This window comes from Zonotrichia albicollis, chromosome Z (assembly GCF_047830755.1).
Source record: "Zonotrichia albicollis isolate bZonAlb1 chromosome Z, bZonAlb1.hap1, whole genome shotgun sequence".
NCBI lineage: Eukaryota > Metazoa > Chordata > Aves > Passeriformes > Passerellidae > Zonotrichia > Zonotrichia albicollis.
The window spans coordinates 15,894,518-15,910,357 of record NC_133860.1 but is presented as its reverse complement, the minus strand read 5'-3'; the positions used below and the strand labels follow the sequence as shown (position 1 = coordinate 15,910,357).

At 51.5% G+C, this 15,840-nt stretch overlaps 1 protein-coding gene across 6 annotated transcripts; it reads right to left on the bottom strand.

Annotated features, from left to right (window-relative positions):
* Nucleotides 1–2,304: 2,304 nt before the first annotated feature.
* LOC141727071 (uncharacterized) lies at nucleotides 2,305–15,240 on the bottom strand. Of its 6 annotated transcripts, none has more exons than XM_074532727.1 (9): nucleotides 14,997–15,240; nucleotides 8,080–8,274; nucleotides 7,292–7,504; nucleotides 6,608–6,850; nucleotides 5,510–5,746; nucleotides 4,646–4,936; nucleotides 3,885–3,984; nucleotides 3,735–3,781; nucleotides 2,305–3,253 (listed from the first exon to the last, which is right to left on the bottom strand). In XM_074532727.1, exons 1-8 carry the CDS (start codon nucleotides 15,097–15,099, stop codon nucleotides 3,739–3,741), a joined length of 1,425 nt encoding a protein of 474 aa, XP_074388828.1. In that variant the 5' UTR covers nucleotides 15,100–15,240; the 3' UTR covers nucleotides 2,305–3,253; nucleotides 3,735–3,738. The 6 variants fall into 6 exon arrangements, with proteins under 6 accessions (XP_074388828.1, XP_074388827.1, XP_074388830.1 ...); XM_074532726.1 differs by having other exon boundaries at nucleotides 5,510–5,749; nucleotides 14,997–15,239; XM_074532729.1 differs by having other exon boundaries at nucleotides 5,510–5,749; nucleotides 15,039–15,239.
* Nucleotides 15,241–15,840: the final 600 nt, after the last annotated feature.

Here is a 15,840-nt window from a genome sequence, read left to right as displayed (position 1 = left end):
ACCCCTTCTGCCAAGCTGGCAAGGTCTGCTCTGAATCTTGGACCTGTCTGCAAGCAGAGGGTATTGTTTCATCAAAAGGCGATTACCTTCAGCCAGCGCACCATTGTTTTCCAGTTGTTCAGTAACTAAGGGATCTCAAAGCTTACTTTCATTTCAATCTTGCTCATAGTTTCTATATTCTCCAAAACTTTTGCCAGGCAATTATATTTATGAGGCATTCCTGTTTCAACTTCCCCAACAGTGGGCATTTCTCCTGGTTATCCTCCACATTTTATCACCAATAAACCAGTTGAATGTCACCACAAAAGAGCCTGACCTGCCTTCTTTATCCAGTCCTTACTGCGTCGCCATAGAGCAACTTTGCAGAGCAGTAGGCTCGGAGGTTCTGACTTTAGCAATGCCCTACCCAGGTCAGTTCCCCACACTTGTCACTGCTCAGGAGCTTCACCAAGCTAGCCAGGGTTCCAGCAGACAATGGCACCGTGGATGTGGGATGTGTGCCCAAGATAATCCTGAGAGTGTGGGGGTCTAGGGGGACAGCTCTGAGGCTCAGCCCTGCCACCTGCCATCCCAGAGCAAATGAAGCTCCCCTTGCCCTCCTCCACAGGGATGGAGCCAGCCGGAGTGGGATCTTCTGTGCTGCAGGTTTCCTGTGTGAGCAGATCCAAAGCGAGGGCATGGTGGATGTGTCCCAGGCTGTGAGGATGCTGAAGAGGAGGCGCAGACAGTTCATTAAAAATGTGGTAGGTGCTGACTTCTAACCCAGCTGGGATGGCAGCAGCACAACAAGAGCCATATCTAGCATGGCCCCAGTAGCTGCCCTGGCCCCTCTGTGCTCAGATCATCCTGAGGCCAGGTGCCAATGAGATCTTTGAAAGCTCCAGTTTCTGCTGCTGGACACACCCACTCCCTCAGTGTCAGGTTCTGCAGAACTGAGGGGGCACCAAAGCATCCTGCATGATGAGTGGCCCCTTTCTGGTCCACCTGGCTGCTTAACACTTGGTGTCATGGATGTTGGCTCTCCTGCCAAAACCAGCTGGTTCCAGTGCTGGTGTAGCCCATCCTTCCAGCTCCTGGAGCACATGCCTGGATTCCTCAGCAGGGATTGTGAATTCCAGCTGGGAGGAGGAGGGTGGAGTGAACCTGTGTGTGGCATGCTCTGTGTCAGGAAGCTGTTGGAGACCAATGCTGGCATGCCACTGCAGGTGTTGGTCCACTGGAGCCTCAAGTGCATCCTTTTATCCACAGGAACAGTATGGGCTCTGCTATGAACTAGCCCTCAGTTATTTGAATTCATTTGAAACCTATGGGAATTTCAAATAGGGGCATGACCACAGCCTGTCTCTGGATGGGACTTTGACTCCCTGGACAGCCCTTCATTAGTAGCAGTGGAAGCAAGAGGGGAAAAAAAGGGATGTGCATGACCTCAAGATGCTTCACTGCCCTGAAAAACCACCCAAAAAGGGTCCTCCATGGCTGGAGAACACAGGCTAGACTGTCTCCAAATTTTTGCCAAGTATTGAAATGGGAACCTGATCCTCTGCCCAGCATTTGTGCAGGAACTTATCTGGAATCACACCTGAGCATGAAGACCAGAGCAGAGGCACCAGGACTTCACCTGTGCTTCCATGCCAAGGATGAAGAGCACAGCTGTCCCATGCAGGTTCCCTTGTCCCCTCAGGTAGCCCCAAGGACAGTGGGGTAGCACCAGCACCCACATTGTGTTTGGTCAGAGAAGTCCCACACTGCTGTAAGATCCATGGTGCTCAGGAGCACAGGATATCTGTCCAGCCGTGGGAGAAGCATGAAGCCCAAAGTCAGCAAGAGCCAAGAGTGGGACAACCCATGGTCCTGCAGGGCTGAACTGGTCCTTCAAACCCCACACAGTCTCTTCCTGGGGCTGCATCTTCCTGGTGCTTCTTCAAGTGCCACAGCCCTACCAGCTCCACAGAGGCTCTCCATCAGCCTGTGGCTGCACCATGGCAATCCCACGTTATGGTGTCTCAACGGGAATATCCTGGATGTGCTTCAAGCAGCACCCCAGAAACAAAGGCAGGAGGCTTCAGAAGCAGGAGTGGCCCCATGGCTTTCTGTCCTGTGTCTCACCAATAAAGGCCGTGGTGGTGGTGACCCCTGATCTTTGCTTTTCTTCCAGGTTTGGCCTGGCACAGGGGCAACAAGGGAGCTGAAGGCACAGAGATACCACAGCATGGGCACAGAATACACTCTTGGCCAAAATGTGTGTGGAGAGCCATCACCCCTGATGGATTCTTGTTGTAGGAAGGGGACCAGGACACCAGATGGTTCATCACAGGTCCAGTTTATTAAAGAAAGCATCAAATACTTATACAGCAAATAATAAGTTTATGAATATTCTGTAAGCCAAGCAATCTATTGGTTAAACTATGCCATGAACTCTTCATCATTCCTTACATCTCTCGTTTCTCATGTCTCTTTCACTATTTGTTATCATACTACAGCTAGGCCCAAGGACACACTATCTTTGCGGGTGCAGGACTTGGAAATAGCCATGGTTTTGTACTTTTCCAGTCTCTTTTCAGCTAAATTCCCAACACTCTACACTCTCACTACACATCTGCTCCAAACTCACATTAGAGCTGTCCAGCTCAGCTCAGTAGGTCAGAAAAACTGTCAGGCAGCACCAGGGGAATACAGGATCACAGCAGTCCTGCTCATGGCTCCTCCCAACAAGGCACAGTTTCAGCTCCCAGCAGGGGAATATCACTCCACAGGGGCAATGAGGGGAGCAGGCAGAAGCTGTGTGGGACAGGCAGCCTCTCCAATCCATAAGCCTTTATTTCTTGACCAGACGGAGCAGGCTGAGTCACAAAGCAGTCCAACCAGGCCAAGCAAAGTCCTGGGTTTGGCTGAATACCAGCAGAGAGGGCAGAAGGGTTGGGAACCCAGAGGACAGCAGGAGAATGCCATCAACCTGAGCCTGTGTGAGTCTGGGACTGGGAAATCCAGCATACAAGTCCCTCCTCCAGGAATGCAAAAATGGAAGCAAAGCTCTGCCGTCAAATGCTCGGCCCTCCTGAGCCTCCTCTTGCCCTGCTGAATTGGATGAATTTCATGAGAGCCCCATGCTGGTCACAGTCACAGGAGAGCCAGGGGACATGGCAGCCATCAGCACTGGGCAGGGGTTATCCTTCCCATTTTCTGCACTGCTCTGGATGTCTCCATGGTCCTGTCTGGGACTGAAGTGCCTGATCTCCAGCCTAGCCACCTTCACCTGTGGAGAAAAAGGGCACCCAGTGTCAGAGACAGGCTGGAGCATATGGCAGTGCCTGCCACAGCCCAACTCTTCCATCCCAACCACAGGGCCCTGGAGCTGCTGTCAGTGCTGGGGTGAGAGCAGCAGCCCCTCAGCCTGGCCCTCCTGAGATCCTCCCTGCAGATCTATGGCAGGGATGCCACAGACATGGGTCACTCAAAGCCCTGAGCCTTCGGGATGCTGTCTCTGCTTGCCCTGTCCCTGCTGCAAGCAGGGAGCATTGCCTGGGACCAGGCTCTGCCTCCATGTGGGGCTCAGTGGGCAGAGCCATCCTGATCATCCCCAGCTAAAGCAAATCAGGAGATGTATCAGTGCAGTGTATGAACTGCTGCTTCTGCTGGAACTCAGGTTCTCCTGGGAGATTGCTGCTCTCATCCCACCTGCCCCACACCCTGATAGTGCCTCTGCCATGGATGACTGCAGAATTGCATTTTCCTACCTTTTTAATTATCATCCTTAGTTTTGTTGGGCAAATACTTCCTTTTCCTGGAAAGGCAAAGGGGAGTGCTGGGTAAGAAACTGGCATTGTGTATTAACCTGCTGACCCTGTGGCCTTTGTACCTGCTGAACCTGTCCCCTGCCCACTCACCTGGAGTGCACAAGCCACAGGATAACTGCAACCACAAGGCGGTCTACCAACAGCACAACCAGTCCAATCACAATCCAATGCCACTGGCCCACAGTCTGCCCTGCAACAAAAACAGAGGCAAGGGTGAGTGCCACAGCATGGCCTCCTGCTGGCAATGGCCCCAAGAATGGCAAAGGGTATGTGCAAGTGTGTATGCCTGTGTCCTGGCTGAGATTTCTTCTGGGAGAGAGGATCACCCCGTGGGGATCTTGCTCTGTTCCATGTGAGACCAACAGTGCGCTCCACCCGAGTGAGCCCCTGTCGGAATCCAGCCACAGCTGCTCCCGTTTGTCCGGCACTGCAAGCACAGACCATGGGGTCACACACAGGACCATGGGCAGGGGCTGAGGCCACAGGAGGCTGCAGCAGCCTCTGGCAAAGGGACAGGCTGCAAAGAGACTCCCTATGAGGGGTTTGTCCCCTGCAAAGGCTGTGTGTGCTGCAGCAGTGCGAAGCACAACACTGCCAGGTGCAGTGGGACAATGAGAAGGGGCTGTGCCCTGCTCAGGGCTCTCCCAGCCCCTTCCCTACAGGGCTGTGCACAGGATCCAAGCAGCTCTGATCCCAGGCACATCCCTGCACAGAGAATATGATCAGGCTGAGCTGAGGGGTGAGGGGAACATCTGTCCTCCCTGTGACACAGCTCTGGACTGTTCCTTATCTGTCCTCCCTGTGGCACAGCTCTGGGCTGTTCCTTGTCTCTGATATTTCTGTGCACTTACCTGATTCCTGTGTTGTGAAGAACCATGAGAACAGGGTTGTGTTGGGAGGCAAGTCAATGGTGACACTGTACTCAGTGAAGGGCTGCAAAGGGGAGCAGGTGAATGTTCCCTCCTGGCCATGTAACATCTGCTCTGCATCCACCTCCTCAGCCTCACAGGGATGGGAGGAAGGCGCTGCCAGCCGGCACATGGCTCTCATGCCCTGGCAGGCATCAGGGAACCTGCAGGTCCATTTCAGTTTGATGCTGGTACTGGAAATCTCAAAGCTCTCAGGGTCAACCTGGAGCGCTTCTGTGAAGGAAAGATTGCCAGAAGGTCACTTTATTCCCTTCCCACCCCAGCCATGCAAGGAAGCTGCAGTCAGACCACTTTTCTCATCACCCAGCCCAATGGGATAGAAAAGGAGAGACTGCAGGTGGTCACTGCAGCCCTCTGAAAGGGGAGCAGGAGGAGTTTGGCATCATGGTGCCCTGGGAAACTGAATGTGAACCTTTGGGTGAATTTCTCCAGTGGCACAACCGCTCCTGTTCAGTCAAACATCCGGACACCTTGAGGAGAAGAGAGGGAAGCCAGGAGGGTGTGTCCCCAGCTGGGCTACATCCCAGCTCACAGGGAGCAGCAAAGGGATCCTGCCTGCCTCAAACCCTCTGAGCTGTGTGGCTGCAGCCATCCTTTGGTGCCATGGGAGAGCACAAGAGGAGACATTTCCTCCTGGCCTGGAAGCAGGAGCTGCTTCCACAGCCTCCATCCTCACAGTGCTGTGCCCAAGGGAAAACCCCTGACCTTCCCATGCTGTCCCTTCTCAGAGATGTTCTCAGGATCTCCCCCTGCAAAGGATTATCCTGCTCCAGGTCCCTCCCTTACCGATGCACTCCACACTGGAATGAATGCGGGCCCAGGCACCTTCGGAGTCTCTTCCAAGCCAAAATTCTTCATTCCCAAGTGTTTCATAATCACTCTGGAATTGAGTCTGACATTGGATTTCAGTGAAGAGTGGCTGGAAACCTTGAGGGCAGCTCAGCATCACTTTCTCATTTTTCTTATAATTCTCCAGGTCTGGTGCCAGCTTGAGTCTGTAGTCCCACTGGGGCCTTTTGCACCCTTCTGTCAGAGGTGAAAGTCAGTGTTAGATGGGCTGGAGATGATGATATGAGGAAATAGGTTTGGGTGAGTTGTGGGAGAGAAATCCCTCCTGGCACTGAAGGGAGAGAGAAGGTGACACATCCATCTGCTGGGGTGTGACCTGAGGGCAAGCCTTGTTGGGAAGGGGATCTCCTTGAGCTTGTAAATCATGAAGAATCACTCATTGATCAATCTGCCTCTATCCACCCACATTTCTCTGTGGACAATCCTATCCACCTACCACAGCCCAAAGCAGGGAGATTTCCATCCTATCTCTCCATGTGCCTCTGTCCTGAGCACTGCTATGTACTACCATACCCCCACTGGGCACAGCTGTGTCTCTGCCAGGGTCAGCTCTGCATCTCCATCCCCTGATGGATGGCATTGCTCCTCCCCCAGGTCCATCCCATACGGCCTCCTGTCCCAGTGCCAAGGGCTGAGCCAGCCCTGCATCATCAGGGCCCCCTTCATTCCCCTCTGCTCCAACCCCTGCAGGTGCAGGAGGTGTCCCCCAGGTCCCTTATCCATGGGCCAGCAGGGGAACAAGCACACCGGTGCATTCCAGGGTTGCACCTGAAGGCACAGCAAAGATACTGGAAGCTCCATGGGCACCTGGCTGGCAGCCTTGGATCCTGCCCCTGGCCTGGGCACCCGGCTGGGAGCCCCAGCCTTGGCCTGCTCAGGAACCACTGCAGGAGATTTCAGCTTGCCCGGCTGGTTCTGCCTGCTCTGTTGTCTCCTGGCTGCATTGTCCTCTTCAGCAGTTTGTTCAGGCAATAGAGCCCCAGGGAGGGTGAAGGCAGAGGGGAGACACGGGAGAGCTGCTGCAGCCTCACTTACCCATGCACAGGACATCCCCCTCAATGCGTGTCCAGGCACCTGTACTGCTCCTGCCCCACCAGGCATCCACATAGACTGGTCTTCCAGAACTCACTCTCAGAATTTCCTTTGCACATTTGACCTCAGGCAAGGAGGGCTCAAGGCCTTTGGGACAGGTCAGGGTCAGTTCTCCATTCTGTGTGTATTCAGTTTCATTCTCCAAAAACTGAAGTCTTGCATCCCACTCAGGTTTAGGGCATTTTGCTGTCGGGGAGAAATTGTGAGGGTCCTTCTCAGCAAGGGAATGCTCAGGCAGGAGAGGAACGGAGGCTTTTCCATGATGAACTGTGGTTAATGTCAGCATTCCACACCATGAGGAAACCCAATGTACCCCGAGAGCAGAAGAAGAGCATGTGCCTGGGCAAGGAGGTGATACGGAACACTGGGAGAGAGGTGAAAACTGAGGGCAGGATCCTTTCTAACTTCCCTGTGAGGCACAACTCAGGAATAGACTGGGAGATGCAGGCATTGAAAATACCTGTCCCAGACTGAAGGCTTCTAACCCTCTCCACCTTGGATTCTGCTCCCAGCTGGGACTTGACTCTGAGCTTGCCCAAGGTGTCCCACAGACATGGCACGATGTCCAGGTCCCCTCTACATTGACAGGTGCACATAGCAGGGGAGACCTACTGCTTCCCAACTTACCTGTGGTGCAGCTCAGTTTCTGAGCCAGCCTGTGCCATTTTCCTGAAATGTCCAACACCTGCCAAGCATTCCTCCAGTTTGCACATCTGATCACAGCAAGGGGAGGAGCGTCATTCTCAAAGCAGCTCAGTGTCACCTCTTCACTGACCATGTAAAATGTCTGGTTTGGCCTAAACTGGAGCTGTGAGTCCCACTGGGGCTGCTGGCATCGCTCTGGAGAGGAGAAGGAGCTCATGTAAGCAGAATGGGAAGTGGTCTGCTGGGATATTTCTTGCTCTGACTTGGACAGGGCTCATTTCCTTTGGTTACCACATTCAACTGCTTGCTTGATCCCTCACTTGAAGCCTAGGACAGAGTTATTGGTGGCAGCAGACCACCCCAAGAGCAGTCCCATCCATGCCTACTACAGTCTTACAGGCTTCCCAACTCAGGCTCCATTTGGGAAAAGGCTGGCAGAGATTGAATTCCTTCCCAGTCTTCACACAGAGTTCCATCCCCTCCCACCACCTTGGCCATACACCACTCATTGTTGGAAGGCACAGGGTTTACAGTAGCCCCCAGTGCCTGGAGCCTTGTTCCTGCCTTTGAACCCCTCCCAGGAGCACAGAGCCCAGCAGGTGCCTACAGCAAGGTGCTGAGACAAGAAGAGCCTTGTCAGTGCCAGGACATGGGGAAAGCCAAAGGTATCCAGCTCTGCCATTCCTGCACTGTCATCTGCACAACCAGGTCACAGAGGGTCTGCCACCAGCTCAGGGCCCTGGGTCAGGGTGGTGCAGGGCTGTGCTTGCCCTTGCAGGTGGGAGTCTCATTCCACTGGATCTGGGCCCCTCTGGAAATGCATTCAATCTGTGGGACAGATGGTGCAAACTTCTCCGGATTCCTCCCAAGACAGCTGAGCTGCACCACTTCGTTCAAGGCATAGTCGCTCCTCCTTGGAGTAAATCGCAGTTTGGGATCCCAGTCGAAGGGAATTTTACATTTTCCTGTGTGGAAAGGCCAGGAGGCAGAGCCTGAGGGTCACTGGGCTCCAGCAGCATCCATGAGGATGAGGGAGTTCCATCCGGAGGGGTGCCAATCCCTCTCTCTTCAGAGAGGTGGCAGAGATGGTACCTCCCAGGATGAGCCCCATCCCCCAGGTGCTTTATCCCTCCCCACACCCTCAGGGCAGTGCAGGAGGGTAATCCACAGGGTTATCCTGCCCACCTGCTGCTGAGGAAACACCCCAGCCAGGGGGTCCAGCAGCCTGGGGGATGCTGCTCTCTCCCACAAATCCACAGGCTGTGGGAGTGCACCAGACTCTGCTGGCACCACTCATCATAATTTCTGTCATTCTGCTGGACATGATCTGCTCACACCCACAGGCACGCTTGTTTGCTGCAAAATCCCACTTGAGTTGCCACTTTGCTTTTGTTCTGGATGCCACACTTGTTATTTCCTCTGCTCTGTCCGTCTCACAGTTCTCTGCTGGCTCCCAGCAGCAGCTGCCTCCCATCCCATATCCCTGCCATCCTCACCCAATACAAGTGACACCCCCTCATGTGATTGGGCTAAAGGGGCTTAGAGCATGTGGGTATCTCACCAGCTGCATGTTTGGTTGTGTTTTGCAACATGAAGATTGGGCAATTGACTGAAGTAAATCTTCATATTCGTTTTCATTAAATTCTAGACAGGAGTGCTGCTGCCTCTCTGCATGGATCTGCATTTGGGTCTCTGCCCTCTGACCAGGCCCCACTTCTCACTGAACAACTGTAACTCTCTGTGAGTGTTCCTCCACCATACAAATTTAGCTGTAGCTCTCCAAAATTTGTCCGGTGTTACCAGGGTGCAGTCAGGCAGGCACAGAGGGTTTGCACTGCTTCCTACAGCACCCAAGTGGCACCAGGACTCCCAGGAAAGCAGGAGTGCTCTGCAGACATCATGCAGTAGGGGACCACACCAGCTGCACCTCCTCAGATAGAATGAAACTCCTGACAAATAAGTGGAAAAAAATAGCCCCAGACTGGCAAATTGAGCATCAATTATTTCAGTTAGGTGACAGCTACTCTTGAAAGTATTTCCCATGTTTTAATTTGCATTTCAGGGCCCTGAATTGTAGAAGAAGGCCTGCATGAAGACTATTCACTGATGGGAATTCTTTGATCCTAGAGGTACCACAGAAATGTGAATAAAGTTGCTTGAAAAGAGTCATGTGAGTCCTGGCCTGAAGCAAGAAGCTGTTTGAGGTGTGGAAACTCTGCAGTGGAGGTAGCCTTGGGAGCTGAGGGAGTTGTGAATGCTCACGAGCATGTCTGGCCTCTCCCACATGGCCCTGATCTTGACTTCAGTGCAAACTGAAATCGTGACGAGACCTCAGCATTTTTCCTTTTGTAACTGTTCTACACCTCTTGGTAGCTGTGAGAGCTCCCACACCACTCAAATCTATTAAATAAGGGAGACAAGATCTACCTTCCAGTGATGGTGGGCACTGGAGTGGATGTCACCATCATCGCCCACTCCCAGTGACTACTGGACTGGAAATTGGTACCTATGAATAGGGTGATCTCTGGGATTGGAGGACCTGCCACCTCCATGAGGAGCAAAATCCATTGTAGAGGACAATCCATTGTAGAGAGGGCCCACAGTACCATCAAGCAGGTCATTGATCAGCAGCATGGGGGAGGTTGAAACCTTACCAATCATTGAAAGATTGTGCGAAGCTCTTCATTTTTTAAATTGTCTTAATAATTCATTTGCAGGGCTAAATCCCCCCATTGTCAGGTGCTTCTGAAATTATACCAGAGTTCAGCTCATAAAGAAGCCACATGTGCCAATCAAGGGCCCCAAAACCAAACGGATAATGGACCCTTTCCAATTAATAGCTTGGCGGAGAGGATATGCCTGTGTGTCCACAGGATCAGTCTCAAAGTGGATCCTCGGCTCTTTTAGGGATGAAATGGGTGTGTGTATTCTATTCCTGTCTGTGAAGCAGTTATCTTCTGTTAATTAGGCCGTTTTCTTTATCTCTTCCTCAACCAATCCTCCCTCTGGGGAGATATCTTCTGTTAATGGGCCATTGAGTGCCACTGCATGAGATAAAATTACATCATCCCATTGTGAGAAGCTCCACCCAGACGGAGGAGCCAAGCATTTCTATCTGGATATAATCAGAGATTTGTAAAACCGCAGGCAGCATTTTCCACTGGATTCCCAGAGGAAGGCCATGTCCATCTACACCACCGCTGTATCTTCAGAGGAAGACTACATCCTTTCTATAGGATCACTGCTTCAGCAGAACTACATCTGTCACTCCAGGAGGACTGAAGCCACCATTTAATGGGATGTCTACCAACACCCTGACCAGAGGGTGTCAGGTCATATTCTGACTCTGTCAGTGTTGGGTTTTATTACTGCATTGTTTATTTTATTTTTAAAATTTTCTTCCGTAATAAAGAATTGTTGTTCCTGCTCCCGTATCTTTGCCTGGGAGCCCCTTAAAGGGAGTTTACATTTCCCATTTCAGGAGAGGCTCCTGCCTTCCTCAGCAGCCACCTGTGTTTTCAAGCCAAGCCACTGGCAAAATATCAAGCTGTATCTAGAGCCACTGGACACAGCACCTAGAAGAACTCCTGAAGACCCAGAAAAAGAAGATACAGACCATACACATACAGATTGGAGAAGGAGAAAGAGAAGAAAGAAAAGAACCACACGCTGCACAGATCCAGCTTCTGAAATCAGCTCTGCTTCTTCTGCCCCCTGAAACTGCCTACTGGATTTTTCATATGGGATAAGTTATATCCCATCCTAACGTCTTGTTACTTTTTAACTTCCTTTTCTTTCATAATACTTCTATTTTATGCTATCCCCTAAGTTGCTACATTAGTTTCACTTCACTCACATCCCTCTAACATAAAAACAGAAAAAAGAGTGAAGTGTTGTGGGAAGAAGACAATAGAAGTTACGAAGTTACTTATTTCCCCAGTTACAAGTTCCATTTTAAGACTCACAGGAAGAACTCATCTTTCCTAGGACATGACCATAAGTTACCAGCTACTCACCACCACACTCTGGATGTTCCTCACCCTACCACCAGTGACCACGTGGATCGTCCCATAGTCAGCCCAAAACATCTGGGTCACCCTGGCAACAGCCCTCCAACAAGACACTTTGTGTCTGTCCATGGACTGTGTAGAAAATGCACTGTCAACCTGCCTAAGCGGCCACAGATTTTCTACTGCTGGCCCATGGATAATGGCTGTCAAGACTTCGCCAGGATGTGCTGTTTTAACTGATCCTCACATTTGAGGCTGGAAGAGCTCATAGAGAAAAGTGCTGAGAAAAGTGCTGATGAACTTACTAAACTCTTTGAAAGATGGGTACTCACAGGATGGGTTTCATCCTTGTCAAGGGACTGTTTTGGGTTTTAATTATGATTGTTGTTGTGCTAGTTAGGTTCCTGTGCTTTATTAAGTGTCTGCAGAGGTCCATGCAAACTTGATCCAGGGCTTCCTCAGTGTTCCTGTCAGTGTCTGCTGAGCTGGAATGTGGGATACTGCTGGGATACGGCATGGATTCCAGCACAGCCTCAGGCAAGGGTAGGCATGGGTAGGTGAAATGTGTGCTTCTGCAAAGACCACAACTGTGCCAGCAGTGTGTTTGCCCTTCAGACACAAAGACTACACAGGAGAGCAGCCCTGCAGGCAAACCCTCGTGCTCCCTCCTTCCTTCTTCTCTGCCCACAGGGCCCCTTGCAAGCAGCAGGGGGATTCCTGTTCTCTGCAACTCATCCTTTCCTTCCCAAGCTCTCTGAGCTGTGTTTGATGCCATGTGCTTGCTGAGAGGAGCTAAGAAAAGCAACCACTGTTTCCACAGAGAAAACCACTGTTTTTCCAGTTGCACTGTAAGCCACTGAGAACAAAACACGGGTCTTACAGCATTTCTCTGAATTTGGGAAGGGAGGTGATCATTTGGCCCCACTTTTTAAATTCCTCCCAAGCTCCCCTGTGCCCTTGGACCTGTCAGATGTGCCCCTGTTGTGCTCGGGGGCAGACAAAGGCTGACACAGCCCCCACATCCAAGCTGGGCATGGACCATGCTGATGGGAGCCCAGGGACTGGGTGGGAGAGATCAGCAAAGGCAGGCAGAGCCCACAGCTCATTCCCATACTCAAGGAATCCAGTGGTACACAGAGTACCACTACAGGGGAATGCACCAGCTAGAGGAAGGACGCTGAGTCAAGTGAAATTTCAGCAAGGAAAATATAGAGTAGATGTGACCAAATAGGCACCTTTTATAACGTGCAATGTGTGCTCACTGTGAAATGGAAATACTGAATGCCTGAGACAGGAGTGGTAACAAAAGGTTGGTCTATTTGCCTCCAAAGCCAGATATTTACTGTTTTGGATTTTTTTCCTAGTTAATGCTATTAAATGAATACTCTCATTTCTGATATTATTTCTCATCCATGAATATAGAAAGCCTTTTCCAGAAATGTCTGGCCTGCCTGTCCCTGCTGCAAGGAGTTATGAGCCTGGCAGGCTAAACAAAGGCCCAGCATGGGCCAGAAGGGGAGGGTCAGGAGAAAGGAGAAACAGCTATGCTGATAATTAAGGACAGGCTCCCAGGTTCAGCCCTTTGCTTAACAGCAGAAGGTGTCTTTTCTTACACTGTATTATCTCACACACAAAGAAGGAAGGACAAGGTGAAATCTAAGAAGCAGTAGGCGAAGTTCAACCCTTTTGGCAGGGCAGCTCCAAGCTGAGAGAGGTGACAGCAAAGTCTTGCTGTGTTGGGTGCCATGTGCTTGCTGAGAGGAGCTAAGAAAAGCAATCTTTCCACCAGTGGAAGGCACTGCAAGCACAAACACGGGCCTCAGAGCATCTCTGTGCTCCTGACTAGCAACCAAAGAGCTGCTGAGCCAGTCTTTAAGAGTGATGGAGCAGAGAGACCCTGGGGATGCTCTGCTTGGGAGTCATGGCGCGAAAGGGGATAGCAAAGAACGTCCTGAACAAGGCATTGTGAGAAGAGCTGGGAAATGGTGGCACTTTAACCTCTACTGGTCCACAAGATGCTAAAGGACATCTGACACGTGTCTAAGGACAGGAGGAAAAATTCGTGTTTCCTGAATTAAAGAGCCACATGTGCAAACTACATCCTGTGCCTTGGCTGCACTGCTGTTCCCTTTACTGCTCTCTGTGGCACTATGCACAGCAGATTGTACCCTGTATCTGCCAGGGGATGTGCTCAGGAATCTCACTCTATTGTTCCCTCTCTCTGTCCAACAGCTTTACCTTGCCCCACTGCCTCTGTCAGCCCTTTCCACCCTAGCAGACCCTCCTGCCTCACTCGGGACATTTTCCTTGCCCTGTCCCTCTGCAAGAGAAGGACTCTGATCCATTGGTTGGAGCTCAGCAGAGGTGTCAGGATGGGATGAGCCCACATGCTGAGGATACAGGCAGGGCTGCTCACACTGCTGGGTGTGGCCAGCACATGTTTTTGTCTTGGTTCCTCTTCTCACAAGCACCAAGGTGCAAACTCAGCAATATCATCTGTGTCACGGGCAGCACCAGACTCCTCTGGGAAGGCTGGGTGACTGAGACCTGCAGAGTATGACAAGAGTCTGCAGGGCTACAGGAACCCTGCTGTATCCCACTGTACACAACACAGACAGATCCTGACCTTAGTGTGCACCTTGAAAACAAACGGGAAAGCCATGGTTGCACTTGCTGGCCTGGGAGAACAGTTTCAGCAGGGATCTGGGCAATGGGAAGACACTCTGGACAGGAGAATATCCTCTGTTGCAGTTTTTGCCCTTGTTTATTGCATGACAGTGATGTGCTGTGCTTACACTCTCTGCAGCCAGACACATTTTCCCTGGAAACAGGCTCCCATGACACCTCTCAAATAGTACAGCCCCTGACGCCACTTCACATCAGCAATTAAAGTTTCTGATCCCATTCCCTGTACTCTGTCACAGCCACTAGATCAACTGTTTTCTGTAGCCTGCATCCACCCAGATACAGCACCACAGCTGACCAGGATGACAGGATTAGATGCTAGTTTAATGATTTTTGTCATCTAGCTCCAAGAAAATTAGTTTAGATGGATACTCTAAGACAGATACAGGACGAAGCAAGATCACAGTTTCTGTACCCACAGCTCAATTGCCAGGCAGTGCAGCCTCCTGGGAGGACAAACAACATGTGAGCCTGAAAATTCCCACTGACTCCGCTGGCATCAAAGTGTGCAGCCAGGGAAAGAGGAGCCCAGCAGATCCCTGGGTGTGCTCTGATCCTTCCAGCACCAAGGAAGTGCATTGCAGAGCAATCCCAGAGTATGGTAAGTCCTATCCCCAGGCTCTCCTGGACACCCAGGGGCTCAGCTCATGGCTCCCCAGGTCCTGGTTGGGCACCAGCAGCCATCTCCTCTGTGGTGAGGACACGGCACCCTGACACTGTGCCAGGACAGACAGACACCTTGTATTTCCAGCTCCATGGAGGAACACACAGACCCTGCAGAGGCTTTCCCAGCAGCCCAATCCTTGCTGCCCTCCATCCCCAAACGGAGCTCTGCCTGACCACAACCCAGCTGGTGGACTTGGGCCCCAGTGTGGACGTCAGACTGCCCTGATACAGCTGCTGTACCCTGCACACCATAAGGCTGCACAGGGGCCTGCAAAAGGAGCACAGTAAAACCTTCTCGTGGGGGCAGAGGAGGGAGCACTACTTACCTCTTCCCTGGGGTTGTCCATAGTTGTTGGGATAGGGCTTACCATGATTTTGTGCTGCCTGCAGAGGTGTGAGGAGCAGGAGAAGCATCCATTGCAGGGCCATGTTTGCCTATGCTCCAGGGCAGGACTGAGGTCTCAGCTACCCTGGCTGCCTCACTGCACACCCATCTGATTGTGAGTGGTGCGAGCACGCAAAGGAAACAGGCACGCAGAGAAATCACATATGGTGCAAGAAGCTTCCTCACTGAAGAGGGAAACTCCGCCAGTGTCAGCACTGCCTTCTTTCTCTTTCAGCTCCATGACCCTTTTGCAATTTTGCTGTCTCTGATTTCTTGTCTGAAACCACAGCTTTTAGGTCTTCTGTCAGGACCTGCTATTAACGATAGCTGGGCTGTCTCCTCTCCCAGCACAGATTTCAGAAGGACTTGTGAGGTGTTTGGTTCGTGACTGGGTTTTAGCAGGAAGATGTCACTTCCATACTCACCCAGATATTCAAGCAGTGATTACACCAGGAGAATCCTCACCTTTTTACTGCTGTAATTAGGATTGTGACAAACGGGACTTTTGAAGGGCACAGATACTCCTAATTACCTGGCAGTGTGTGTGCCATGGATGGCAACGCCAAGGTTTTGGCAGGAGTGGTTGCTGCTCAGGATTGGACTGAGAGCAGATGTTTGGGCAGGAGGGGACAAGAGCCCTGGAGGTCTCAAGCTCAGCTACTGTGGTACATTGTGTTGTCAAAACTTGATGGGAGCAGGAATGACCATGAACTGGCAAGCAGAGCAGAAAAGGGACTGCTGGTGATGCTGTCTGTGCAGCTGGAAGCTGATGGCACTGCTCACAT

Coding starts and splice junctions, on each gene's coding strand:
- LOC141727071 (XM_074532726.1), bottom strand. CDS start 15,099: ATGGCCCTGCAATGGATGCTTCTCCTGCTCCTCACACCTCTGCAGGCA. Junction 6,851..7,291: donor GAAACTGAGCTGCACCACAG/GTAAGTTGGGAA, acceptor TCTCCCCGACAG/CAAAATGCCCTAAACCTGAG. Junction 3,782..3,884: donor CTGTGGCTTGTGCACTCCAG/GTGAGTGGGCAG, acceptor TTGCCTTTCCAG/GAAAAGGAAGTATTTGCCCA.